General features: G+C 46.6%; 1 protein-coding gene across 1 annotated transcript in view; it reads right to left on the reverse strand.

Moving 5' to 3' along the window:
• Nucleotides 1-1,758: 1,758 nt before the first annotated feature.
• Nucleotides 1,759-27,930, reverse strand: part of ATXN7 (ataxin 7) — a 126,462-nt gene continuing 100,290 nt past the window's right edge. Inside the window, 11 exon segments of the mRNA XM_060161423.1 lie at nt 1,759-2,556; nt 5,679-5,880; nt 7,581-7,602; nt 7,604-7,648; nt 8,405-9,368; nt 13,709-13,830; nt 14,171-14,369; nt 15,867-16,132; nt 20,473-20,555; nt 21,032-21,291; nt 23,315-23,564. Coding sequence (XP_060017406.1) covers nt 5,771-5,880; nt 7,581-7,602; nt 7,604-7,648; nt 8,405-9,368; nt 13,709-13,830; nt 14,171-14,369; nt 15,867-16,132; nt 20,473-20,555; nt 21,032-21,291; nt 23,315-23,564 — 2,321 coding nt within the window. The 3' untranslated portion in view covers nt 1,759-2,556; nt 5,679-5,770.

A 27,930-nucleotide genomic window follows, 5' to 3' on the forward strand; every position in this document is an offset into this window, starting at 1 on the left:
TTTGTCCCAAGGTTCTCACCTGTCCATTCTGTCTTCCACATTTATTGGAGGGCCCTACGTGATGGGGATTTTAAGAAATTATTAAATTATAAGTGTTAGATTCTCCCCTCCCCCTGAAAACTTTCTCTTTGGCTGATGGTCTCACCCTCCCCTGGAAGAGATCCTCTGCCAGTGCCACCTTTGTTCCATGAGCTCCGATTATGGAAAGTGAAGACAACGGGTGCAAGAATCACAGCCTTACCAGGCGAAGGACTCGTTTCAGTCCCACTAGCAACAGGAGCAAGCGTTTCTTATGAGAAAGGGAGGACTGAGAGGGCAGAAAGTGGAGTAAGAAGGGGGAGGACCCTAGGCTTGATGTAGGGGAGAGCCCTGTGATGAGGACTTGGGGGTCGGGGTTGGGGGCTGAAGACAGAGTTTGAGGCCAGGGTGAAAATGTGAGAAAGAGGGACAGAGATTTAGTTGCTTCTCTGATTTGCCAGAGTCACCACTAAAGATGTGAACGACTATTATTTCTGCATGTGCTGGGACGGGACCATGAAAACCTCTGGGCTCTGACAGTTACATCTGGTTAAACTGCATGTTCCTGAGGATGAAGGCCCCATGACATTTAAGGTCCTTGACCATCTGGTGCCAACTTCTCCCACCCTGTCCGCCCCTCCCTTCCAGCAAGCTTCACCCAGTTCGCCCTCCAGTCTGCATTTCTTCACACCTGTGTCAGCCCAGCGTGTTCCCTCTGCCTAGAATGGCCTCACCCTGCCTTTCTGCTGGTCACTTCCCACAGGCCAGCATCCAAAACTGCCAACCTCCATTCCATGAACTGGGATAGCCTCCTGCTGTCCAGAGCCAGGTTATCTGCAAGAGAGCTGAAGTAAAAAGCGTAAAGAGATTGAGTGATTGAAGCTGTTCCTTGAGTGAAGGTTAAGGAGGACATCCGAAGTGAAAGGAGTCATCCACAGGGAACTTATCAAGAATGACTTTGAGCCGTCCGTCGGCTGATCTAAGGACTGAACGGAAGTCCACGGGGCAGGGCAGCGGCGACTGAAGCCAGCCTCACTCCTTCCTGTAATGTATATGCACCTTTACTCCAGTACACAAATCCACTGCTTCCTTCATTGTTTTAAGCAACAAAAATAATTTGTAATTTATAAGAGTGATATGCAAATGGTAAAACCGGCCGAACTTCTAGAGGTGAAAGATTATGCTGTGCCTGATATCAAAATGTACTGCCAGTGAGGGAGGTCTGTAAAAGCAAGGAAGAAACCAGACCAGCTCTGGTTAAAAAACTTACCTCTCTCCTCAGCATTCTGTAATAACTTAAATGGGAAAGGAATCTGAAAAACAACGGATACTTGTGTAACTGAATCACTTTGCTGTACACCTGAAACTAACACATTGTTAATTATACTCTAACACAAAATAAAAATTTTAAAAAAACACACGAAAAACTTACCTCTAATGAAAACTGACCACATGCCATCAAACAGTACAAACAGAATGTATTTCTCAATCTATCAACTTCCCTTTGTTGACAAACCTACAGGGCAAGAATACAGTAGTGGTCACTGTTTACCCGGTTATTAATTTACCCAAGGCAAACCTTTGTGCCCAAGAACAGAAACATCCTAAGCCCTTAGAACCTTTTAGGTGGTCTGGAAGGGAAGCTGAGCTTCATAAGGGTGTCTGATGCTACAAATGAAGAAAAGTCAGACTAGACTGAAAAGGGTTTAGTATCACAACGAGGCAGAAACATGTAAAATATTTCATGCAGCCAACCTTGTTTATTGAGAAATCCTGGTTTTATTGCCCGTTAACATGTTTGCTCCACAAACTAATTTCTCATAAAGCAAAGCACAACTTTTTCTTATAAATAGTATAAATTATTTTATTTACAGAACTTGTTACAAAACAAATAGACTATTATATTTCTTCTCTTTTAAATATCCAAAGTAATTTTCTATCCCTTGACATTTGTTCATGTTCTATACAGCAGCCAACACAAAGTCCAGCTGAGATGCTCTTGATTATGTGTACAAATGATCAACCTATTCACACATTTTAACACAGGAGATTGCTTTTATAACCAAGCTCAAAAACAGAAAACAAACAAACAAAAAAACAGCAAAATGCTTTCAAGGCCCTACATTCACACTGACAGTATGTAGTGCTCATTTAAATGATCTGAAAATGTAAAAGGTTTTGCACAAAATGTAAAAATGATTATTTTCTGCTAAACAATGAAACTTTTAACAATCATTTTCCAAAGCCCAACTTTTTCCCCCGCAGGACAGAATGGGAGATATTAAGAAATTCCTTGGCAACAGAACTCTCGCAGGAAGACAGCTGCCTTTATAAGTTACATTTTTCAAATTATACATTTTTTTCAGTGTTCTCAGAGGTACTTTGTATATTTTTGGAATACAAAATATTTTAAATATTCTATTTTAAACTCTGCATTTCATGAGTGAATAACAAAACAGACACATTGTGTAAGTTGCTGGCTGACAAAAAGATCTGTAACCCTTGGTGCCACCGGGCAATCCATCACCAGTTGAATTCCTGTGAACCAAAAGGTCTTAATTTTAAAATACCTTATAAAATTACCAGCATTTGGTGGTTTTCGACTCCTCCCCTAAAATTTTAGTAACAATATTTAGGTGGAAAAAGCAAACTCCAAAAGTTCAACTGAACATTCAAGTCTTTTTAAAGTATCTGTCTAAGCTTAAAACTAGGTTCAGGCACTTTCAGTTTTTTTTTTTTTCCCCCATTAGTTTTAATCACATCACATACTAACGCACATGTGCTCAGGGCGCGCGCGCGCACACACACACACACACACACACACTCTCACACATAAAACACTAACAAAAGAAAAGCAGTGTGTCACTTATTACGTGTAGTCTATTGGGAAATCAGGCAACTAGGGAGAAGCAATGCCCACTTCATCTGTATGAATCCACTCCCAAGACACTGAAAGGGACAAAAGACTTTCACAGAACAGAGGCATCCCTTAAACCGTAAAGGAGGCAGGTTCTAGAACTATTGGCTTGGCAGTGAACCACTTCAAATTATAAAAAGGTATTTACTTTTATTAATTAATAAATAAATACTAGATGATCTCAATTGTACCAAAACAGGATATCCGAAAAAAAGACCTGTGCAAAAATACATATTTAAATATGTACAATTCATTTTTAACAAAATATGTCTTCTCAAATAGGGATACTTCCATATTTATAATAGAACAAGAAATTCCAAAATAAAGATACAAAAGTAGGTTTTGTATAATTCTTTGTTCATCATTGCAGCACTTTTTTTTTTTTGTAGGTTAAGAAAACTGCAGTTGTCATGAAATTCTATTGGAAAGAATATAAAAATTATCTTGGTTTTAAATTGATACCAAAGTCTGTCTAGAAACAACCCAACCACTGCAAATTTGGTTTTTGCAAGTTAATTTAATTCAAAAAAATACTTGTACTCCCGTGTTTTAAATGGTCTTAATTGTTCACCATAATAAAAAGTAGTTGTAGGAGAAAATACAATATTTGAACAACAGTCTAAAATTTAATAGCACTGTTTAGGTCTGTTTGTGGCAGGCGGAATCCAAAATGGCTAATTTCCTAATCCCGATGCTCTGTGTACTACCGGGAGACAATAATGAAATTTCAATTAAAACCTCAGTCTAAGAAATCAAATGATCAAGACTCGCTAATCTAAATATCTACATTATTCTGCATCAACCTGCTAGCGTGGATCCTATTCACATCTTTCGGAACAACATGATCTGTCTATAAATTCCATCACTAAAAGCAACTTTATTTATAACCATCAAGTCCCCTTGGCTCTGAAAATAAATTCTACCCATACCCCATTGCACTTGTCACCAAGGAATCAACTAAGTACGTTCTGATTCCCTCTTACCTCCTTCTCTCCATCTCCTGGGATGAACAACCAGACTGATCTCTCCTAACGACACCAAACTGGCCCATCCGTGCTTTCTTCTTATACAAGCTCTCTTACAGTATCATTTTTAAAACATTTACTGACTGATTGCATAACAGGTGAACAAGATACTGTTCTCCCCTTCCTTTAAAAAGAAAATCAATATTTTACATCAATTTATAGCTAAAGTATCTGAATAAAGTTTTTGTTACCTTACATAATAAGAATAGTTCTGTAGCAATTCACATTATTAGGCTGGTAACCAAGTATTTATTCATTCTACCTGTTGTTGACTTAAAATTCCCTGAAACTGAAGTTTGTAACCCAAGAATTGTAAGGAAAACGGATGCACTGACTGGCTCTGTCCCAGCCCTGCCCAGGGCCATGATCAGAACCTTGGGAACTTTACCCTGTGTTCGGCAACTTCGTGTGTTCTTCTAAGCAAAAGTGCCCGGTTCTCCTTTCAGGAGCTGTGGTGGTGGAATCATCTGTTAAAGAGCTCCAGCTCATCCCCTCAAATTCAAGGACACCTTCTCAATCAGTGCTGTCTGAACCTATCAAGCTCTTTCTTTTGGGGTGGGGTACTGGAAACACTATCCTGGAGGCTCTCTGAAACTCTCCATGAGATGGCAGGCGTAAATCCCCAGAAAGGAGGTGTGACTAGCAGACACTACACATGCCTCCCGCCATCTCCGCATGGGCAGGTGTGCACAGTCACCAGCGCCCCTCCCTGGGTGCCTGCTCCCCATGCCAACGGCATCCACATAAACGTGTAGAGGCAGGAAGGGGTGTGTAGACCCACACAGTATGGGGAGTGCTCCAAGCGGAAATTGACACTTAGTCCCAGGACAGTATCCAAAGAAGAGGTTGCGGGCAATGCACCGAGTGCCTTGGAAACATTTAAAGTATATCAGTGACTTTGTGAACGACAGAGTCTGCTGCATCCCAACTATTTCACGTTACAAAGGCAATTTTTAAAAACAGGAGACTGGGCAGGACAACCAACCTAACTGTATACTGTTTAACATGAAAACAAAGGTTAAAAAAAAATTCAATCTCTTTGGAAATCTTGGAAAATTTTCCCCCATAGTGATTTCTGTCTACCTCCCCACCCACCAGAATTTGGCTTTCCATTATCAAAATTGTTTGCATTTGCATTTTCTTTAAAAAAAAAAAATCACACAATTGCTTTTGTACCATGAAAAGTAAGCCTCTAAACTGGTGTATACTTGCTCTCTGGCCATCAATGGCTTTAAACCAGTTTGTACATTAGAAACTTCTGACGGCTTCTGATCCCAAATTACTTGCAAAAGGCTGGGCAAAAACACAGGCTCTTTTGTCATGGTGCCTCTCACTGACGTCCATATACCATTCCCGGCACCTGCTATAAAAACCTAGCTGCAGACCCCCTTTCTCCAGAGGGCTGCTTGGGGTGCAGCTCTGCTCGCCCCTGGGAGGTGTCTCCAGTTAAGGTGCCTGACTGCTGGAGAGGGACCTACAGATGACAGGGTGAGGAAAGAACTAGGCAGGGAGAGGAGGGAGGGAGAAAAGTCTACAGTCACGCTCTTGCCAAGACACTCTCGCCAGCCAACCTCCTCCAAGAGTGGCTCCGTGAAATACTGCAGGTTCAACGAGACAGGAACTTCTCACAGATTGTAGCAAGTAGTCCAGACCACTCTAACACTGATAAAAGCAATTCGGTGGCTGGACTTGATCCAGTGTCCTTTACGAGTACTCACTGCTACAGACAAAGCTTCAGGGACATCCTCGTTAAAACAACAGCCCGGCAGATTTCTACCCTCGAGGCCCACAGGAGGTTGGGAAAACAGACTCAAAGGCATCGTGGAGTCCAGAGTGCTGAGTGGAGGTGTAACTTGTCGTCAAAAGTGTCCAGATTATTCCTCCCCGTGCTATTTTCAGCTGTCAGGGACGTGCCTTTGGCTTTCAAAAAAGAGGGGGTGGGGAGACAACGAAAGGTAAGTAAGCGGCTGTACACGGCCCCGCCCTGATTTCTAAACAAGGTATTCCCGAGGCCACTGCGTCTCCGACCGACTGGGCAATGCCAGGAGCAGGCAGCTCTAGAATTTGGCTTCAGCTTTCAAAAGCCTTCTGTGCCCTGGGGCACAATCCTTCTAAAAGACTGGCTTTTAGAAAACTGTCCAGAAGAGAAGCAGCCTGGGTTTCTAGCTCAGAGAAAAGGCTCACATGTTTGCCTTTTGGTTCTATTTACTGATGCTGTTTCCTTGAAGGTATTCCAGGTTGTCAACTGAGACGTGAACAAGGTCAAATGGGCCACCACACAGGTGTGAAAACTCACACCCAAGGCCGTGCTGAGGCGGGGAGAGGGGACTCTGGCCTTCACAGTCCCACATGAGCTATTTTTAGGTCCTTGGTGGCAGAGCCCAAGAATCAACTCGGGGGCTGGGCTCACACCCAGCCCCATCTCCTAGGCTCCCCAGCAGGTCCCACTGATTCCGTTGCTGAGGGGATTCCAACCAGTTCAGTTATCTCTGCTTTAAAATCAGCTCCGTGGAGAACAGCGAGCTCAGGTCCCTACTGGTCTAAGAAGCAGCCTTCTTTACAGCATTTGGAGTCATGGGTCCCTTTGATAGTCTGAAGAAAGCTACAGGATCCCTCTTGCAGATAAATGATCACAGACGTAAAAATACGCAAGGTTCATCCATCCTCTGATCTGTAGCCATGGGCCCCCCTAGAATCTGTGCAGCATAATAGAAAGTATGCCACTGCAGAGAAAATCTTTCTCAAATACAAATTTAACATGAAACTGCTTTTAAGGAAAAGAACCCAAACTTAGGCTGTCCTAGTGGGACACAGTCCCCCACCCCCGCCCCCCAGACGGTGGAAATCAGAGGTGGCAAACTGGCAGCTCATGAGCCAAACTTCGCTGGCAAACGTGTGGGCTCCACCAGATCAAAACAAAAGGAAAAACTACAGAGCTTTAGAAAATGGTCAAATTTCTCACGCAAGTCCAGATCAGCAGTTTCTCTTTGCAACTGGTAACAAGCTTCTGGGAGCAGCTGCTCTGTGTAGACGAGACTCCCACTCCCCCAATCCCCACAGACACTGTCACTCTCTGCCGCACCCGCCCTGCCTCTTCCTCGCCTTCTGACACTGGCGGGCAGTAAGGTCCGCAGCGGCGTCTACGTGAAGACGGCGTGCTCAGTGACACTGGCGTGGGCATCCCGAGGCAGTGGGACATCCCTCCTGGGATTCATGTGCATCAGGAAACTACACCCAGAAGGGAGTTATTAAGGGATGGATTCTTACAGTGTTTGCACTGCGTTTTTATGCTTATCGTTAAACTAGAAGGAATAACTACAAATCAAGGAGGTTTCTCTTGTCCAGGAACCCCTGTTCAAAGAGACCCAAACAACACACGAATAAGCCCATATGTATTTGTGGCTCAGAGAGAATTGAAGCAGCTGCTACCTAAATTTGTGCATAATTGTTTTCCCCATACCTTTGGCACTGAGTATTAATTCACACAGATATTGGAGGGAAACTTCTATCACGTGAACAAACTTCTTGGTATTTTCTGGAAAAGTTCTAGCCTGGCATTTAAGTTCAGTTTTGAAGATGAGGAAGGGAAAAAAACAAAACAAAACAAAAAAGAGGCTCACATTTTAAAGTAGGGCTCTGGGGGTGACACCGCTGAAATTCCTGCTTGTAAGCAAGGACAGGAGGTATCCTGCTGAATGAAATAACAAGATGAGAGAGGACCTGGACAGGCGAGAAAGGAAGCTGGAGGAAGCGGCCACAGAAGGGCAGGCCAGGAGGAAACAGCAGCAGGGGGGGAAGAGTGGGGAAAAGACAAGGTAGCGCCCGAGAAAGCCATGGTCAGCAATGAATCCGAAGGCCAGAGAGCCCTTCTCTACAAGTGGGTCACATTCAGATTTTTTTCAATCTGTTAACTTAAACAAGATTTTAGTCTTCTGCTCTGCCCACAGTAAATGCTGTTTTCCTGCCTCCTCGGAAAACAGGGAGGAGGAAAAACAGGGAGAGAATTAACAAGGAAATTAAAATTCTGAAATTCTTTGATGGGAAAAATATTAAACGGTCTCTTTCAAATTTAAATCATCCCTTTCTAGATCAGTTTGATTTTAGCCCAGCTTTCTTCAGAAAAACACACTGAAGGACGGCTCTCCGGGAAACACGGCCCGCCGGCCTCGGGGAGGGGTCTGCCATCACGCATGAGTGCCGAAACGCACTTGTCGTGGCCTCCTCACCCAGGAGCGTCCTCCGAGTTATCACAGAGTCAGGCAGAGAGGAGCCTGTTTGACCTCCGTCCGGCCATCAACTCATCCTTTTCTTAAAAGACCCCACGAAGCTGGACATTGGCTTTTAGGCAAACCCACCAACCCGACCACACAGATCTCCGAGCTGACGAAAGATCTCAAGGGAGGGGCCACGGGCCTCCCCACGGGGCTCCCAGGCCCTGTCCTACCTGATGCAGGAGGGAGCTGTTTGCCAGTCCTGGCGGCCCCGGGCTGGGGCCCGCGTGCTTCACATGGACGTTGTTCAGGGCCGGCAGTTTGGCCACCTTGGTGGGCCTGCCGCTGCTGCTGTTGATGCCGCTCGAGCCGGGCGAGCACTTTCTTTTCTTGCCTAGGAGCTTGTCCAGAGGAGTGTGCGGGTGGGAGCAGGCGCCGTGAGAGCTGACGGGCAGCTCGCCGGCCTGGTGCACGAAGGGGCCGAGGGAGAGTGTGGAGTCGCCGCTGTTCACCATCACGCTCATCCTCTTGATGGACTCGCCGGGGTTCCCGCCGGGGGCGCCCCGCCCGGGCTGCTCGTGCCGGCCGCTCACCGAGTTCACTTTGCCGGCCACGCAGTTGAGGCCGATGCCGTGGGGAGAGGCTACCGCCGTGGGGTGGGGAGGCCCAGGGTGAGCCACACAGTTTTTCCTAAAAGACTCCATGGAATGAGAAGAGGGGGAGGGGGAGGGGACTACCAGCGGGGAAGTGTTTTTGCGTTTCTTTCCTGAGCCGCCGCTGCCGGCACTGCTACTCGCGTGGTGACAGTTAGTGCTGTTACCAGAAGGCTCCTTGGGCCTTAAAGACTTGCTAGATTTCAACTTCTGAGGTTTCCTGGCCATGGGGGAGGAGGGCACGCAGGACAGGCCGGAGGGCGTGCAGGGGGAGGGCGAGGAGGAGGACACCTGTCTGGACTGCATGCTGCACGCGGGATCCACGGCCCCGGAGGCGGCGGGCTGTGCGTTCAGTGTGGTTCCATGAGCTGGTACCGACTTGCTACTGGGGGAGATGCAGGAGGACGAGAGCGGGGCAGGGGAGGGGGATACGGTGGCTGCCGCCAGGCAGCTGACCCCACAGTGTGATGTCGGCACAGAGTTTGTCCGGTGAGGAACACGTGTGGAGACGGGCAATGCGGTACTGGGCACTGGCGGGATCTTCCTGCGAAACAAAAGAGGGCCTGAGCAACGTCCACCACTGCCCTTCGTGGAAACTTTCAGAAGGACACCCCCTTCACCTCTGGCACTGAACACACCCCTTGGTCACAGGGATCGCGCTGAGATGCTGGGCCACACAGAGGGTCACTTTTCCCCTTCAAATTCTTAATGGCTTCCTGCGCTATGAGAACAACGGCCTGTAAGGCCGTGCGCCTCACTGGTGCTGCAGCCGCAGGCATGTACCCCGCACCCTCCCATCCGGCACCCCGAACTCCGTGATCCTGGCTGCTGATCTTCCTTCAGTTCCGAGAACGGGCCGTGAAGCGAGACCCTGGGTATCTCTGCCTACAGCACTCCCACCCCCACTTCTGCTCACACTTCTGTTTCAGCCCCCATCATCACTTTCTTAGGAAAACTGCCCTGACCGTCCTGACTCGCTTCATTCCCGCACTGCCCCCTGTTCCCAGACTCTGGAAGACTCTGGCAGTTTTAACGTGTGACCGATGATCACTGTCTAGCATCTCCGCAGACGGAGAGATCCACAGCTGATTTACCACTGTCCATCCAGCACGGTGCCTGGCACATAGAAGGCGCTCAAATGCTGAGACAACTCATGAAAGAACGAGGAAAAAGCAAGGGCACAGCTAGTTAATAACAACTGCTCGGTCCCAGCTACTGGCCTGAGAGCCTGTACGTGCCTGTACAAGGGAACAAAGCCCCCAGATCTCAGGGGGACTTCTGCTCACGGTGCGCTAACAGTGTACTCTGTCTATAATATTTGGGTAAAGTATGTATTCAAACAGTCAAACCAGGAAGGACTCCCCCACCCCGCCGCCCTCACCCTGGCTTTTATTTTAACTCTGATTTTTAAAACGTGACGGCGCCAAAATCTCAGAAACCCCTGTGGCATAATGAACACTGAGATGCAAAACAGCCAACGGCCTGACTGGAAGCCAAGTGCCAAGACTGCCCGGCTCCCGGTCTCCACGGGCAGCTCTGGCTGATCCGGGCGCCGTACCAGCGGGGGCCGGGTCCCTCATCCTTCAAGTGAGAGCGCTGGCCTAGACTGCTGCCCAAGGGCTTTCCACATGCGTTTTGAGAAGGACTATAGTTATTAATAAACGGTATCAACAACTGCAAGTGTGCAGCCCAGCCTTAAAACTCCCACTCAAAAGTGTGGCTCTGGCCCTAAGTCAGTGCTTCCCAACTGTGTCTGCACATCAGAATCACCTGTGGAGTTCAGGCCACACCCAGACGGGCCACACCAGAATCTCGGGGTGAGGTCCAGGCGTTAGTAAATTCCAAATCTCTCCAGGAGACTCCAGCCAAGGTTGAGAAGCCAGCCTCTACCCCCATGCTACTCACGAAGGATAAGCACTGACATTACCTGAGAGGCTTACTAGAGACGCTGAGTCCCTGGGCCTCACCCCAGACCTCCTTCATCGTGGTGTGTATCTCAACAAGATCCCCAGGGCAACGGCACCTGTGAGAACCTCTGCTCGAAACGCAGCACAGGGGCTCCGGCTCCCTGGGCGCAGTGGCTTCTCATGGCCACCAGGTGGCTTAGGAAGACGGGCCTAAGGGCCAGGCTGCTACAACCAAATCCTGTGAAAAGGAAAGGCTTCCACAGGGGCAGGGATGTGGACCTCTCTGGATGACATGGCCGGTTTCTCTTAAAAAAGCTCTTTTAAGTCATTTCTTACCTTCTGCATAAAGAAGAGACAAAAAAAGAAGAGGTAGTCATATTGACCTGTGTTTGCACACATGAACTCAGAGACACAAGCAACTGATAAAACTGCTTCTGTCTGTGAGGAGTGGGTAGAAAACAGAGGAGTATGGGGGCCAGGGGGACTAAAACTTTTCACTGTATGCCTCTTTATATTCATGTTTCCTTTTTTAGCCAAGTGACTTTATTACCAATCTAAAAAATTAATTAGAAAAAGGAAAACCCAAACCACAAAACCTTTGACAGCCATCCCAACCCCTCCTTAGGGGAAGTGCAATAGTCGTCCCCAGTCACAGCACACAAGCAGTGGACAGAGCTCACAGGAGCTTGCAATGCTCCAGAGGAAGAGCTGGTCTACTTTCACTGCTGCCCAGAGACTCCACACACTGAAGATAACGTACTTCACTGCCAGGCTCAAATCGCACCTCCACTTATCCCGAAGTTAACCACAGTAACTCAAGGGTAAGGGGCTGAGAAGAGTGCTGCCGGGGCTCTTTGCAAAAGGGAGGACTTTCGGCTGAGCCAGTAGAATGGGACCTGGCCGACCTCAAGACCTTCCGTGAGTGCCTCAAAGATGCCACCTGAAGAAGAGCTCTCTTCCGGTTGAAAAGTGCCGAGCCACTCCCGGCAAATCTCAGGGGTGGCCTGCGCCAGGCTCCCCTCACTGCCCTGTCGGCAGCATTTACTCCCTCAAGCACCTGGCCTGGCACCTCTCTTCAAACTCCTACCTGCCCCAGGCCCGGGTGCCAGCCCATCACTGAGTGGCCCGTCTGTCTCTACCGAATTGACTTTTCCAAAACCAAAGGTCACGTTAACAGAAAGAACAGTTTCCTCCTCAATGGGAGCAAGTGACGGATAAGGCAGTGAGCCTCTGACAGAACAGACAGTGGAGTCAACTTCAGGATCTGCTTCTTCAGAGGTTCAGAGCACAAGGAAGAAAACCTCTCCAACGCAAGCCATTAGGAACCGAAACTCTCTCAACCCAAACCACTGGCCATAAACCACTTACCAACATAATGGGGATTAAAATTCTGAGGACCCTTCTAAACCCTTAGGAGTACATTAAACCCATAGTTCTGTGAGCTCAATGAGCTCTCCAGGTCCCACCAGTAAGAAGCTGAGATTTCATGCATTTTAAAGTTTTCTGATGTGAGGCCACCCCCCAAAGAATCCCAACAAACCATGGCCCAAGTCTGTCTGTGGTTCAGAACACTGTTCCTTCAGAAAGGTTCTTACCTAGGAAGAACCAGGAAGAAACGTGAAATAAAGCAGAGCAACACTGCTGCGGGGCTGGTCTTCACCGTGAACAAGTGCAAGTCCTATCAACGAGCATGGGGATGGTTCTCTGGATTTTGGCCTACCCGAGGTCTCTGACAACTCCCTCTGACTATATCAGGCAAGCAAAGCAGAGAGGCAAAAATAGATGTACTCGCAGAGTCCACTCAGGGAGGCACTAATAAATGACGCCCAAATGGAGGGTTTGGGATGACTAAGTATTATCGGACAGCCCCCTTTAGCAAAGCTCAGTGCTTCCCGAAGTAGGTTCCACCAAACGCTAGTCCCCAGGATGCTCCCCTAAAAGAGGTTCCCAGGTCAAAAGAGCCTGGGAGACAGTCCGCATTATACACGATATCCTCTGCTTTGAGAGTTACGACGGACCGTGCCTATTAAAGGCTTTGAGAAGTCCTGCAGTAACAAAAACTATTTTACTTTAGGAAAGGCTGAGCTAATAAACCTTTCGGGCCATGGAACTGTTCTTCCACTTAAAATCATGTTGGGGAAACGGCGTGCATAAGGCCACACGAGATGATCGCCTTACTTTCAACTGTAAACCAGAGCAAATGGCTCCTTTCCCTAAAGCCCTCAGCAGCTCCTCAGTGCCGTCAATCAATTTCAGTGTCACCTGACCTCTCGGATCCCCTCTTGTTCCAGGAGCTTTCTTGCTCTTTCTCAAACAAGCCATGTTCTTTTCTGACTCAAGACCTTTGCACATACGGTTCTCCTTGCCTGGAACCCACTCCTCCCCGCCAGCCCCACGGCCGCTCTCTCTCATCCATTCATCTCAGTTCAAGGGCCCCTTAAGACAGGCTCTCCATGAATCCCTCCATCCCGTTATTTTCCCATCTCAGCTCTTAGGTGGGTGCAAACCCTGGCTCTACCTCTAACGTTCTGTGTGACCTTGCTTCTCAGTTTCATTACCCGTAAAACAGGAATAATCCAGGCCACGTGACACAGCAAGGTGTGAAAACTGTACTTGCTAAGGTGCCTGGCCTACAGTAGTCTCAGTAAGCGCTACAGGTTATTAGCGTTTCTGTTCTCTCCCTTACGACAAGCTATGAGCTCTATGTTCTGTTGACTGGCTTTCGCATTTCTCCGACCTAGAATGTGAGCTCCGTCCATCTGGGAGTCCCTCGGCCTGAAACCCCAGCACCGAGAACAAGACACATTTGCTCCGAGAGTGAGTGGATGAATGATGAGGGCCCTTCCTCCAGGGCTGGTCAAAGGCCGTGTGTTCATCTCAGAGACCACTACCTTCATTAAACCAGCCCCGTAAGAAACAAAGAGGATGCAGCCCTAACGCGCCACCCGCCCACAGAGGTGGGGGGACGGGCACTCACTTCCACAGCTGCGCGTTCAGATGCTTCTCCACCATGAGGTTGAGGGCGCAGCGAAGCCGGTTCCACCTGGAGTCAAACACGTAATAGCCTCTTCCAATCTGCCGGCTCCCGAATGTGCAAAACTGCAAGAGAGAGAGCACACGCTCGGACTCGCTAACTCCGAGGGCGTGCGGCCCGGGAAGAAGCGGCCAGGACAGACGGCGCTTACTGAGGACCGAGGGCTGTGAAGCACGAGTGTGACAACGCCTGGCCCTGAGTGTCATGGAAGAGAACGGAAAGAGCAGGAGACGCGCCCGACCGAGTGCATGCCGCCTCGGGGCGCCCTGCTCTGAGCTGCACTCGCACCTTGACCTCGCCCCACACGGACCGGAGGGCATGCCCAGGTCCCCGCCGCACCCCCCCTGCAGTGCCCCGTCCCTGCGGCGTGGGGAGGGATGGTGCGGGGGCGGATGTGGAACTTACAGATGCTGGCTGAGGATGATGACCTGAATAATGACAGTCCAGTTTTTCAACAGACTCTTCTTTGTCATCGCCTTCTCCCTCCTCACTGGATAACCGAGAAGCTGGCTCAGTGGCAGGCAGGGGAGGGTGTGGAGATTCATGGACTGGAGGAGGGTCAATGGGGGCACTCCCACCTTGCTGAGCAGGGCAGCCTGGAGGCCTTGGTGAGTAGAAAGTGCAGCACTGATCAGATCACATCACATGTATGGGAATCAGCCGCCTTAACTCAGATACAACAATGTCTCCAAAACCATCAGGGGAGGTCTGGGCTCCACCACTAGCACTAGGGACACAGATGCTGATCCGGGGGGCCTGGGAGTGAAGGGTCCTCTCTCCCGAACCGCGCGATGTCAAATGCAGCTGTCTGCCCAGTCTAACCAAAGTAACTTATAACCACTTCTCTATTCCACAGCCACCTGGTCCGCCTCCTATTCTCCCCAAAGAAGGCGAAATACATGTGGAGTTTGAGAGAATTCTTTCTTTGATTCCTCTTCAAATTTCACCTGGAACTGGGTGACTAAGGCAATCAATGAGGTAATTGGTAATGTGCTCGAAAATAACCTAAGAGGGACAGGAGGTGATAAAAGAAGGTAGCGTTACCATTTTATGTGGGTAATCTAGAGTGTGTAACTCAAGGACAGCAGTGTGCTTTTCCAACACACATAAAGGCCTGGTGTTTCTAGACTTAAGCCTATTTTTTAATAGATGGAAAAACTTTAATGAAATTGGCCAAAGAAAGGACTTGCAAAGGAATCGACAGCCTGGGGCTGGCCACATTCTCGGGCACCTCCTCTGATCACTCCTCCAACCGTGTTGTTCGGAAACCAGGGGGCCCACGTGGGGACAGGCTCACGGGCACGCTCAGGTTTCCAAGACGGAGGCACTTCCACCCCTCACAGGACCATTTCAAGGATCAGACACGTGAGGATAAAAGGTTAATTAAGCAAGAGCACCCAAGGGTTGGCACATTGCTAAGCACAAGCCCTCGGCCCAGACTCAAAACCCTCGTTCTCTATGCCTTTCTTTTCCCCTTCTTTCTGGAAAGTGGGTACAAAGTCCTTTACTTCAACTGGGTTAAATATACAAGCACGCACACACATATATTCAGCCCACCATCACTGTCTCCAAGGGATGTGTCTAAGTTCTGACCTGCTGCTCACTACGCAGCTCAAATGACTCCTACACGCTCAGGCCAGAGTCCCAAATGAATGAATGAAAAAACACGCTGTAAATGGATGCTGTAAAGACGCAGGCTGAATGCCTACCCCCAGCAAGAATCCCAACTGCTGTGTTTTGCAAGAAGCGAGATAAATGAATGGGAAATGGCTGCCAAAGCCATGTGAAATGTTCCCGTCACTAACTTGCAGGCAGAAACCGGGCCGCAGCCCTACTCAACAGGGTCAGGAGACACCGAACGCTGAGCAAGGGCAGAACAGATAATTCTAGCTTTACTCTGCTGCTTGCATTTGGCCACAAACAGTCCTGGTTGAAACTCAGTGATGAACGTTCTTTTTTCTTAAAGTAAAACCCCATTAGAGAAACATCTCTTCTCGCAGCGAGCCTGATGCCTGTCCTCGACATCACGATACACCAGGGCTCTACAGTCTGCACGTCTGTTCTCTGAAAGAGGGAGAGAGAGCTGTTGGACGGGGCTTACCTTGGAAGACTGGGGGTGTGAGGTTTAGGTTTACTAGCTACAAAAGGCTTTGATTCGGAAGGAATCACTCCGTGAGAGTTTTGGTGTGGCTCCTGTGAAGTTCTAGAAGGAGTGGGATGCGGGTCCCTGAGAGGCTGCGTTGGTTGCTGAGAGTCCGGATGGCGAATCGATTCCTTTTCCCTGGTTTTGTTTTTGTGCTCGGCTAACAACACATCGAATCGTTTTCTTCTACCCTGGACAGCCCTCCGCTGGGTTAAGGAATGTGTCTACAGACCAAAAACAACAACAACAAAAACAAACAACCAGAAATGGAGGAATCGCAGTCATCACTTTTTCTGCCATACATCCAAAAACACCAATGAAACAGCAATTCGGAGCATTAGCTTAATCAGAGGCTGCTCAGCATCTGACAGGCTAAAAATCGTGAGTATGATTTTTTTTTTCCTAATAGTTAGAAGCAGATATTCCAGCCTCCAAATGTATAAGAACCTGGTGATGTTATTTCCACCAGAAGAAAGAAGAAATGTTAAATAACCATGCCACCAGGTATGTAACTGAGGGGCAAACAGTAGATACAAACAGGTAACAGGTCCTCGTGTTTTGTGCGACAGGAACTATTCATTGATTGGAGCTGTTACCAACTCCGCTAGAAAAGCCCCCTTTGGGCCATTTAGAGTTTTGAACGTTAACAGGGGAGAAGCACTTACTCCATAAAATACGTATCACAAAGTCTTCTTTCACTAACTGCCAGAGAGTAAAAATTAAACACAACTGTTTCTTTCTTCCTGTGACAATGCCATACAGAGAGAAAGGGGCTCACAGCATCCTGGAGACAGGCCGAGGGAGACCTGGGGGGATTAAAGAGTAGGAGGCCAAAAGAAGACAGGCTGTGCACAGGAGCATCTGTGCACCAGCATCTGAGTCCCTATCGAAAGACACTCCCTATGGGAATCAAGAAAACGGGAGAGGATTTTTGGATCCAGAGACGATGTCTAACCTCAGAATTTAAAAATGGTCACATTCTTTTTACTGGAGTATAACTGCTTTACAATGTTGTGTTAGTTTCTGCTGTACAATGAAGTGAATCAGCTATATGTACACCTAGATCCCCTCCCTCTTGGACCTCCCCAAAACGGTCATTGTTGAGAAATGTGAAATTACTTGAGAAGAAGAATGGTCAAGTAAACCTGACCACTCCATACTGCTTAGGGCCTCCGTCTGTAAAGAAAAAAATGCAAGGAGCCGCTAACCACAGCAGCGCCAAATCACACCTCCCAAATATGCGTTCATCTACATAAATCCTTCCCTCTTCCATGTTACAACAATACTACAAATGATACTTTCTGTGTGTTCATTATACGCACATTATACAAATGTATTGCTCTACAGGCTTACATTTTCGCTACAATTTAAGGGATTTTAAGGGGAGTTAGGCTTCTAATTCTCTTTTGCGGTTCAATAACATAACCTACGTCCGTACCACATACACTGCAAACTATGTTCGCCCAAAATCTAACCTGGCACAGATAGTTAGAAAGCTGTGTTGAGGTTCTTTTTAAGATTTTACTTGGTTTTCTTTAATATGTAATATATCCACAAGAAAGTAACCCTAAATGAAGACAAGGACCTTTGCTTTGTTCAGTGCTGTACCAACACCTAGTACAGCACCCGGCACGCCATAAACGCTTCAAACAAAAACCAGATAAAAATAATGGCCCCCAATACATGTTGAATGAACAAACGAATATACAACATCACTGGGGGTCCACCTGCCTCTCTCTCCAGACAGATGACACAGAAGCCTCTCCTCACCTTTGCGTGTCCCCTGGTGCTTAGAAGACGCGGAAAGACCAAGTGAAGACAGTAGGCAGAGACGATCAGTATTTTCCCAGCTTGGTTTGAAGAGAACATAGCATTTGCCCTGAGCTCTGAAGAACCTTCCAGCCGCAACCCTGATGCCCCCTCCTCCCCATCAGAACTCTGTGGGGGGCTGCCCAAGGCTCGCAGGATAAAGAGCAGCTGTACGAGGCCCGGGGCACCCCCGCCCCCTGCTCCTCTGGCACCAGGTGCCGCCTCCGCCTCCTGGCTGCCTTTCACACCCTAAGCTGTTTGTCCTGCCCCGTCCCAGAGCCTTCACAAAGGCTGTCTCCTCCGCCTCTCCCACCCCTTTCTGCCCAGACAAATCATACGGATTTCAGCCCAGTATTCCCACAGCAAAGGAGCCTTCCCTGACTCAGTTCCCCTAGGGAAGGCTGTCATTACACAGGCCTCTCTTTTTTTATTACCCCTCAGTGGTAACTTTTACAGTTACTTGAGTCATTACCAAGTTAATCTTCATCTCTTCCATTAGACTGTAAGCCCCAAAAGGGCAGGAGCCACGCCTTGATTTTGTTCAAGCCTGTATCCTCTGAGGCCCAGAAGGAGGTCTGTGCCCGCAGATGTGTGCAGTAAATGCTCCTACCCTGAGAGGAACCCACATCTACTTGCATGGAAGGCATAGAGGACACAGAACAGAACACTGGACAGATGAGGAAGTGAGGAGGGGACAGTGAGGGTGGCAGGCAGACGACAGAGGGACAGGAGTGGGCAGCAGCAGATGCCCTGACAGCTAAGAGAACGGACAACGTCCTCAGTCTAAGACAGGAGAGATCTGGGCAGCAGCGTGGGGGACATTCAGCTGGGTCCTTTGACACGCAAGACCCGCCGCTTGCATGTCAAGCATTCCAGTGTGTTTACTGGCCCACCGCTGAATGGATTCGGGCCGCAACAGAGGCAAGCAGAGGGAGAAGCACTGACAAACAGAACACGGGAAGAAAGTAAGGGTGTTCTGTGCAAGTGCAGGCCAGCCACAATGCTGCATGTTCTGCCAGCTCTATGCCGAACTCATGGCATGCCTGGATGGAGATGCATACTAATGCAAAGACAGGCTTAGCACCCTGCTACAGATGGTAATGACACCCTTAACAGGACACATGGAGAGCATACACGACTTAAAAAGGAAGATGCGAGAAAAATGCAGGATCGACACAAAGCCAATGAAGGTTCAGGAAGAAGGCTGGTCAAATTCCTTGCGGATTCGGAGTTGATAAAGCTTTTGGTTCACCAGCATGCCTCACAGACGATTAAAAAAGAGCACCCTGGGTAAAGCTAGCATCCTTCATTGACCACACGTGTCACAATACTGAGACATCTATGTTTCTGAGAGCCAGGCAGGCAGGAAGAGAGCAGAGAGGGGTTGGCAGTGTGACATGGCGTGGAGCAGGGCTGAGGCACACACTCACAAGTTCCCTCAGGGGCAGCTGAACAGGACATGATTCTACAGAGCTCAACTGGCTACCGTCAAACAACACACCACTCGATGTGTTCAGTTAATATTATATAAAACAAAGCAATCTGTCCTGAGAAGTTTTTAACCTAGAGATTCAATGGTGCAACTGGAGTGGGGATGACCATCCACCTCTGAAATAAAATGCAAAATTCAGAATACATATGTGTATATATGTCTTCCTCTGGGAAGAGAATCCATAATTCTTTAAAAATTAGGTATTTAAAGGTGCTTTTGACCAACCTAGTTCCTCACAAGATTCAGTACCATTGTTGCAAGATAAAATCCACACGCTAAAATTAAATTAGAAATTGAAATTAAAATAAGAACTACCGAGAAATAACATTTCCCGTTTCTGAAGATTTTAACATTCCTCTACTGTTTAGGGCTGGAGTGGAGTCTGAATTTCTTTATTCAAACATAATCTTTGGTAAAACTTAAAATAATACATCAAAAATTTTATTAATTTTTAGAGAACAACACTAATTTTTATAATTTTTAACCTCCTCCTCCAAACAAGTGTTTTAAAATTACTTCAAGGCAATGATTCTTAATACTTTTTGAACCCTTCTGCACGGTGGCTGGGGACATAAGCATATATGCTCATTTATGAAGGGGGTCTACTGAAGCCAGAGGCCACCCCCATGTCAACCCTTATTTTATAGCAAATATACCGCCTTCTCACTAGCATACTGGCATTTCAAAGGAAAACTCAGGATAGAAAGGGGGAATCTTTACATTTTCTTGGGTTTTACATATACATTAGATTATGTGGTACCTAGCATTTTTTTTAGAACTAAAAAAATAAAGTTATCTCAAAGTCACAGATATTTTTAAAGTAGCTGTAAAACTGAAGAACCAGAGATAACACAAACATTTTAAGAATATTCACATATATGCAAAGGAAATGTCTGGACTCATTCCAAGTCAGTACAATTTAAACCACAGTAAAGGGGAGCCTCTCAAATTAAATTTCTATGAGGAAATATTAAAAGGCTTTGAAAATAACAGATTGATTAGGGAAAAAACACCATTCCCCTGCATACAGTAAGGCTCACTGAAGGCAAAACCCCTCTTAAGATAGCAGTTTATAACAACAGGCTCCACGTTTTCTGAACTTGAGGCATTCTTCATCAAAACGGAGTCATTCCCTCACTTAAAAATTCAGAACAACCCTCAGAACAGATGCCCTGTGAGTGAGAGACGCTTGGGGCGCAGTGCTGTGCAGCCCAGGTCCCCAAGCTTCCTGGAGCATCGGGCTCTGCCCAGGAGCCCCCCTACCTTGCATGTCAAAGATCGGGTGCAGGGCTTCTTGGTGTCGAGATCGATGACCCCACAGTGGATGTCAGGATCAAACTCCCTTTCTGTCAAAAGCACACAGACATTACAATGTCAAACGCTGCTTCATTTATTTTGAAAATAAGAAAATAGGAGAAATCTGAGATTCTCCTATCTCAGACCAATTATAACTTGAAGAAAATCTACCACATTATCAATAAATATAAAATACACAATGTACGAGCGCCACAAAAAAGCCATGACATCTCTAAGAGAGTGGGGACTTTCGCCACCAGATGACAGGAAAGAGACTGTTTAAGCCAGCATTACTCATTACTCCATTTAGGAATACACCACTAGAAAGCTACTTTTACGTCACCTACCTACACGCGTGCGCTTTAAAACCAAGAATGAAGAGCTCGAAGACACTACTTAAGGAACTTCATCCTTAAGCTGAAGTTGGCCAGTTTTAAGAAAAGGACTTACAGATAACGGTTGATTTGCTCTCCCAGGAATGCCCAATTAATACAGAAAGGAATACTGAGAGAAAATGTGAAGTTACCTGATAATCTCTTATTTAAAAATTTCCTGTTATTGGAGTTATCTTCTGACTTCTTTTCCAGCGTAGGCGGTGCAGGAAGCCCTTTGCCATTCAGAATCTGTCCAGGCGAAGGCAAGGTTGGCTTTGGTATTGAGGGGCAGTTAAGGCCAGGCTTGACTGAGGAACTCACAGCAGCAGGACAGGCTGGCCCTACCGCAGATTTCAGTAGTGTGCCATCCATCTTCGGAGGAATCTTTTCCACTTTGACAGAGGGCGTCATGCTGTCGTAGGGGGAAGTGAGAACACCAGCACCTGAGTGCCCCAGCAGCCCAGGGTGACTGGTGAGCCAGAGGGACGAGGGCAGAGCCTGGGTCTACCTGTGCACCGCGCAGAGCTAGGCTCCCAAAGGTACATTACGAAAATTTGTTAGGGCTGCGCAGAAAACTCAGTAAGACTTTTACTCAGTCTGTAAGCCCTTCTGGAGAGGCAGAAAGCTCCAGAGGAACCATCAAATTTACCTGGTCTATCGTCATTCCCGTTACCCAATGTAATTCCTGCAAGAAGTAAAATATGAAAAGGTCTAAAAGGACCAAAGACTACTGCAGGACCTTTAGAGGATATCTTTCGAGAGCTGTCATTTTTAAGAAATGATCCATCAAAATAAAGTAAAATGAGTGAGCAGAGAAAAGAACAACTGAAATTAGAGAACATTTCCAAGAAATGTCACTAAGGACTTGGAAGAACTCAAATGTGCCTAACAATGTATCTACAAGAAGAGGCTCTCTGCCTCTGTCAATGAGGAAGACCAATGTTTAATTAGGATACGATGTGTCAGTGAAGTCCAGTCCCTGAAAAAGGTTTCTCTATAGGAGCCTGGAATCTTAGTGCCTGACACTCAGCTGGTGAGCACTGAATACCTGTATCACTAACCAAGAACTGATTTTTTTCTGGAATCTTACTGATACTGTCATTTGGGTGGCAAATGTTAGTACGAAGCTAACAGTTAGCCTGGTCCCCGTCTAGAGCCCAGCTACAAATAAAGAAGATTTGGACTGATGAGGTTTTATACACTTTGCCCAGTGGCGTCAGTGCTCTAACAGCTGGTAAGCGGGCGAATGGCTTACACACTGTACTGGCATTTTCTTTGGCGCTCTGACAGCTCCAGGAATGAAAGCCAAGCTTCCTGTACTTGCACTTCTGACAGATGAGCAGAGGCTGCGGGTTTAACAACCAGGACAAATAGCACCAAACAGCTGTACCTGGAACAGCCCGAGAGCAGCAGAGACACTGCAAGATGCCACGGCCTCTCCCAGCTGGCAGGGTCCGTGCGCAAGAGCAGGTGCTGGCCGTTGCCCGAAGATTAACCAGGTTATCAGACCTTGGGACTGCGATGTGTGGCATACCCTCCGAAAGGGAGGCAGGCCAGGGAAAAGCCACCTGCCACCAAGGCCGAAGCATGCCGTGATGGGGCAAGATATATTTCCACGGGAGTGCACGGCTGCTCCCTCATGTCACCCACAAAGAGCCTGCCAGCCTCCAGGCCCACCAGGGAAGCTCGTCAAGGCCTTGCCTGGTGGTGTGAACTTCTTCCAGTCTCCCCTCATCAGGGCTTGGATGTGAACCCAAGACTGGGGGTGGGAGGAAGCACTGCTTCCCTATGTGCTGTGCAGGCCCCAGAAAATCCTAGAACAGCTTCTGGGGATCTCTTCACCTTTTTATTCCTACTGTCATCCTCAGCGGCGGCACCAGCATCCGTTCCTTTAAGGTCTCCTGTGGGCCGGACGCTAGCCAGGTGCTTGAGTCTAATACATGAATCCTGCCACCCCCACTAACCCTGCACAGGGGCCGTTATCTCAGACTCTGAGATAAACAGGGCCTTGGCCAGGCCCCTCAGCTAGGAAATGATAGAGGTGGGATTTGAACCCCAGGCCTGTTTGACCTGAGGGGCCCGTGGCTAAAGTTCTTCAATCTTATCACGCTTCCCTCTCCTTACCCAGAAAATGGAGATAACAGCAATACCTATTTCAAAGGGCTGTTGTGATAAGTAAATGACAATACAATTAGCTAAATTTCAATAGCTGGCACACAAGAAAGGATCAATAGGTAAGTATTATTATTGCTATTATGACTCTATAAAGTCTCCCAAGGTATAATAGGGAAACAAAAAGAAACAACAACATATATTTGAATTTTCCCCAAAGTGGGCTCTCTTTCACATTATGCACATACACTCTCAGATGCTACTCGTGTACACAGTTCCACTTCTGGCAGGTGAGCTTTAAGAACCCTCTGGGCCATACTCACATTCTACCATGGGGGACTCTATTTTGCTGAATGGGATGCATTGGCCTGTTCCCCCTGAGCTGCAGTTTCTCTTTGGGCGATTTCAACAACTTGGAACTTAACGAGGATGCACTTAGAACACCTCCACTGGAAGAACGGCTGCTTCCACTTCCACTGCCTCCTTTGCTTTTGGACAGAGAAGGGAAGAAGGAAAATACTGAAGTGGGAGGAACGGCCAAAGAAGGCTTGCTGGATGAGCTATGTCTTCTTTCTGAAAAGGAACACAAAAGGGGCGGGGGGTGGGGGGGGGGAAAGACACTGTTTCAGGCAAGTCTCCAATGGAACCCTGCGGGAGTCCCCGGAAATCAACACATTTAGGTTCAAATACGTGTCACTAAGTGAAAATATATTAAACTCAGCAGCTTTCAGAAATGGCTTATCTAGACCCCACAGACTTATTCTGGATTCTAGGAACTGGTCCTTCTGCTTAGGAAACGTCTCGGCCTGAAGAGGTTTATCATACATAGACAACCATTAGGAAACAGACATTCTAACCCTGAGAAGAGTGGGTTTTGCATTTTAGAAATGAACCTCACTGCAACTTGTAGTCAGAGAGGGGAAAAGTATTCATTCATCTGCAGAGCTCTGCTAATTGCCACTGCACGGAATTCTTTCTTCCTTTCTAGCGTAGTACCTCTCCAATTTTCAAAACAGCAAAATGTTAAGAAACAAGTTGTACCTTAATTTTTTTTTTTGTCACTACCCACCAGTATATGACACCAAATAAGAATGTTTCTAGGGTTATCTTATCGTTCCCTAAGAATCTGTGCTGAAATTTTCCAGTGAATCACTTCACTCCCCACTCCCAACGCCCCCCCCCTTTTAAATAATCTCACTTGACTACAGATGGCACAGCTCTTTTCACACCATAGGATGCCAAAGGCGCAAGACAAAAATACCACAAATAGCTAAGCCTGCTTTTTATACCAGGAAGTAATTCATGGTTAAGTAAGGACTACTCAGGCTTAACTGAAAGTAAGTCTATCCACTAGAGAATCAGGTTTTCTCAGAGTAAGGCAACCCACACTAAATAAATCGAGAGCTGTTGAAGAATGTTACCATCGGAAACAAGTAAATTACTTAGTAACTTTATCTACTTAAGTACCTCAAGCTGGTAGCTTCAGTAGTTGCCTTTAGTTGAACTTGAAATTTAAAATACGTTTGCTTTACTCTTAAGTTTTAAAATGTATGTGATCCAACATTTATTTATCACAATATGGAAGCTATATGAGTATTTTTTAAATTAAGCATATTAGAATCAATTTGACTACAACCATCATGTAAAGGATTTATTTCCAAAGGTCCTTTTAAATCAGTCCTGAGACTCTCTGTGAAGCTGTGCTGACTTATTCCCAGGAGGGCAATAGCTCAATGACGCTGTATGAGGTACTAAAGAGCCTGCTCTACACCAGGACAAAATCATTATGCTATCTACAGGCAGAATTCAAATTCTCCAACTAGACCACACAAAGGCTACAAGCAGGTTAGGAAGGCTGAACTGATAGTAATTTATAAGTGCCTGCTGCTTCCCCCCACCCCCGCCAGATATGAAAGTAGTGTGTAAGGGAGGGAAAGCTAAAATAACAAGTTTAATAATTTTCCAAATTTGGCACCTGAGGTTTTCTTTAAAAAAATTAGCTTCCTTCTCTTCCGTGATCCCAAAACACTCTGAATATACTTTCAAGCATCAGCACTTGTCAGCCAGGACTGTAAAAATCTGTCTCCCGTTCTGCCGACTCCCTTGGATGGTGGAGCTTCCTGTCTCGGTCATCTGCCCCGACAGCGTGGCACAGAGTAGGCCTTCAATTAACATTTGCCCGATTGGTATGGCTCTTCTTATGAAGACAGTGATTTTCAAATGGTCCTAGAGCAGTGGTTCTCAACCTTGGCTACACATCGGCATAACCTAATGAGCTTAAAAAATACTGATGCCTCAGTCCCACCTTCAAAGATTCTGATTCTGATTTTTCTGTGGCCTGGGCATCCAGACTTTTAGAAACTCTTCTGTGTGATTCCACTGCGCAGTCAATGGTGAGAGCCTACCCTAGACGAGGCTAATGCCTCAAGAACCATTAACCACAGCTGAGTAAATTACCATCTCTATGGCACTGAGAACACTGCCGAGCACGTGACACTATATACCAGGGTTTGTTAAATGAAGCTCACCGCTACTACTTGTCCTCAACTAGTGTTTTCCAAACTTCCCTCAACTGCAAACTATTTTCATCATTCTTACCAAAGACACATAAAATACTATTTTTTACTCAACACTTTTATTCAAATTATCAACTCTACTGTTCCTTCCTCCTCCTCAATCTAATACTCACCAGTCTTTCACGGGGACAGCATTGGTATTTTGGACACAACAATCCTTGTACAGGATTTCAGGGTGGTTAGAATTCCTGTCCCCCAGCCCTTAATCACCAGCAAGTAGTGCCCCTCTATCAGGGGCAACCTGAAACTACCCCCAATCTGTTTTCAGATGGCCCAACTTTGTGAAGCAGGGTACCATACCACTCTCAGTGTTTTCCAGAACTCTTATTGTTTTCCAAAACAATAGCATCTATAAAACAACAGGTTTCAAAAGTGTGTAATATATATCTCTGATATACATTAAAATTATTAAATATTTAAATTAAAATGTTCAGCCACAAAAATCACCCCCAGTGGCAGTGTACTAAAGGAATAATTACCATGTCTGTGGTACAAAGAGGGGGAAAAATTCCAACCAAAACTTTGACTTCTAGGAAATACACTCTTTTTACTATTTGGGGGGTATCAGAATTCTCAAGCAGGTGTCTCAGAGTAAAAGTGATATATTTTCTCTGATATCAAATGATGTAAAGAAAATTCTCATCGAATTAAACATAGTTCACTGTAATGCTTGTTTTGAAAACGTAAACTTATTCCGAAGTCACTGATCTACTAAGGAACAATTTGAGCAAAAAGAATTTTTGTATTTCCTTCTGCAAGATTTCATCGGCAAGAAGCACTAGGTAAATGCAGAAAACGACACCTGGCTAAACTGAGCCACGTGGGAATAAAAGCTCACACCCTCAGCCTGCCCAGCCACCCCCCCCGCCCCGCCCCCAAACATCCACCATCCACCTCAGTTCACCATGGACCTTAGGAGCCACACCATCCACACAGCTGGTGCTACACCTTTTCCTCGATATCAGATAATCTTCCTTCCACCACTTCACAATAGTTTACAAACTGAAACCCTTCCGACACCTACCTGCAAAAGCACATGTCAGGTTGTTTTCAAGGAAAACTGTCATGTTAGTAGGAATATTTATGTATTTTTTAAACCATTTAATACACATAAAACTGTGCTACATTCTTGTTAGGTTCCTATCTTTTTCTGGGTGTCACTGATAAAGTTTTGGGTGTTGTACCCATTATCCCATTTTTCTAATGAGTCTCCTATGGTTTTTATTACGTCATTTTGCATAATGCGGTAATTTCTTAGGAATGTGTGCTGTCTTATGGCAGAACTGGCTGCAACTTCCAGTCTGCCCTTTCAATTTTTTCTTTCTTTTTTTTTTTTTAGCTGCACCGAGTGGCATGTGGGATCTTAGTTCCCTGACCAAGGATCGAACCAGAGCCCCCTGAAGTGCAAGCGCGGAGTCCTAACCACTGGGCCACCAGGGAAGTCCCTGTCCTTTCAATTTTCTATCCCCATCATAGTCCACTTTCCCTGTTTTCTTCTGTTAATGCTTTTTTTTTTCCTGAGTTGTCTATTAACTCTTTGATATGGGATTTTGCATTAGAAAATCAAGAGTGAAAGCTGTCTAACATTAAAGGTCAGCTGATATATCAATAACATTTCAGAAAAGTTGTACTTTCTACTGCAACAATAAAAGCTATTTAAAAACTAAGAATGGCAATCCATCATGTGAACTTCTTTCATTCACTAGAACTTGAAACAGACTGCGTGCGCGCGCGCGTGCGTGTAACTGTGATTCTGGCTGAAGAGTGCCAGCTCAAATCCCTGTCATGCTGCTGAGTTAAGGTGCTCCTTCACATCATGGTCTGGTAACTCATTCTCTGGAAAGGGTGGCATTTGGCTTTCCTTCACGAGAAAGCAAAGAAGAAAACACAAATTAAATTATAGTTGAGTTGGACTCTCCCAACCTTTCACACTGGGCCCCCTATTTTTCTTAAGATTTTAAACTGGGCTTCCAGTTTTAAAAAAGTGTTTGTTTCCAGATCAAAAGGGAAACGGGCAAGTTATGGTAGGGTTAGGGACCTTACATTAAGTGGACAAACTGGTGGCCAGATGCTAAGCATAACTGAAGTGTGGTTTGGTGAGGAGTCCAAGTTGAGTTTTCAAAGCACTCCTCTCTCCAGGGTCTGGCACCAGCCCAGAGAAAGCACACTCTGTCCCTGAATGAGCAGGGCACTGTGAATGGCTCCAGCAAGCAGGAGAGACAGGCAGACCAACAGACAGACAAACACAGATACAGTGAAAAGACAGAGCAGAGACCGAAGGACAGACACGGGTGAGTGTGCGGTGTATGTGTGGCAGTGCTGGGGTTGGGGGCGGGGGGGACCACACAGACAGATCTGGAAAC

The sequence above is a fragment of the Lagenorhynchus albirostris genome, chromosome 10, assembly GCF_949774975.1.
Source record: "Lagenorhynchus albirostris chromosome 10, mLagAlb1.1, whole genome shotgun sequence".
In the NCBI taxonomy this organism is placed as follows: domain Eukaryota; kingdom Metazoa; phylum Chordata; class Mammalia; order Artiodactyla; family Delphinidae; genus Lagenorhynchus; species Lagenorhynchus albirostris.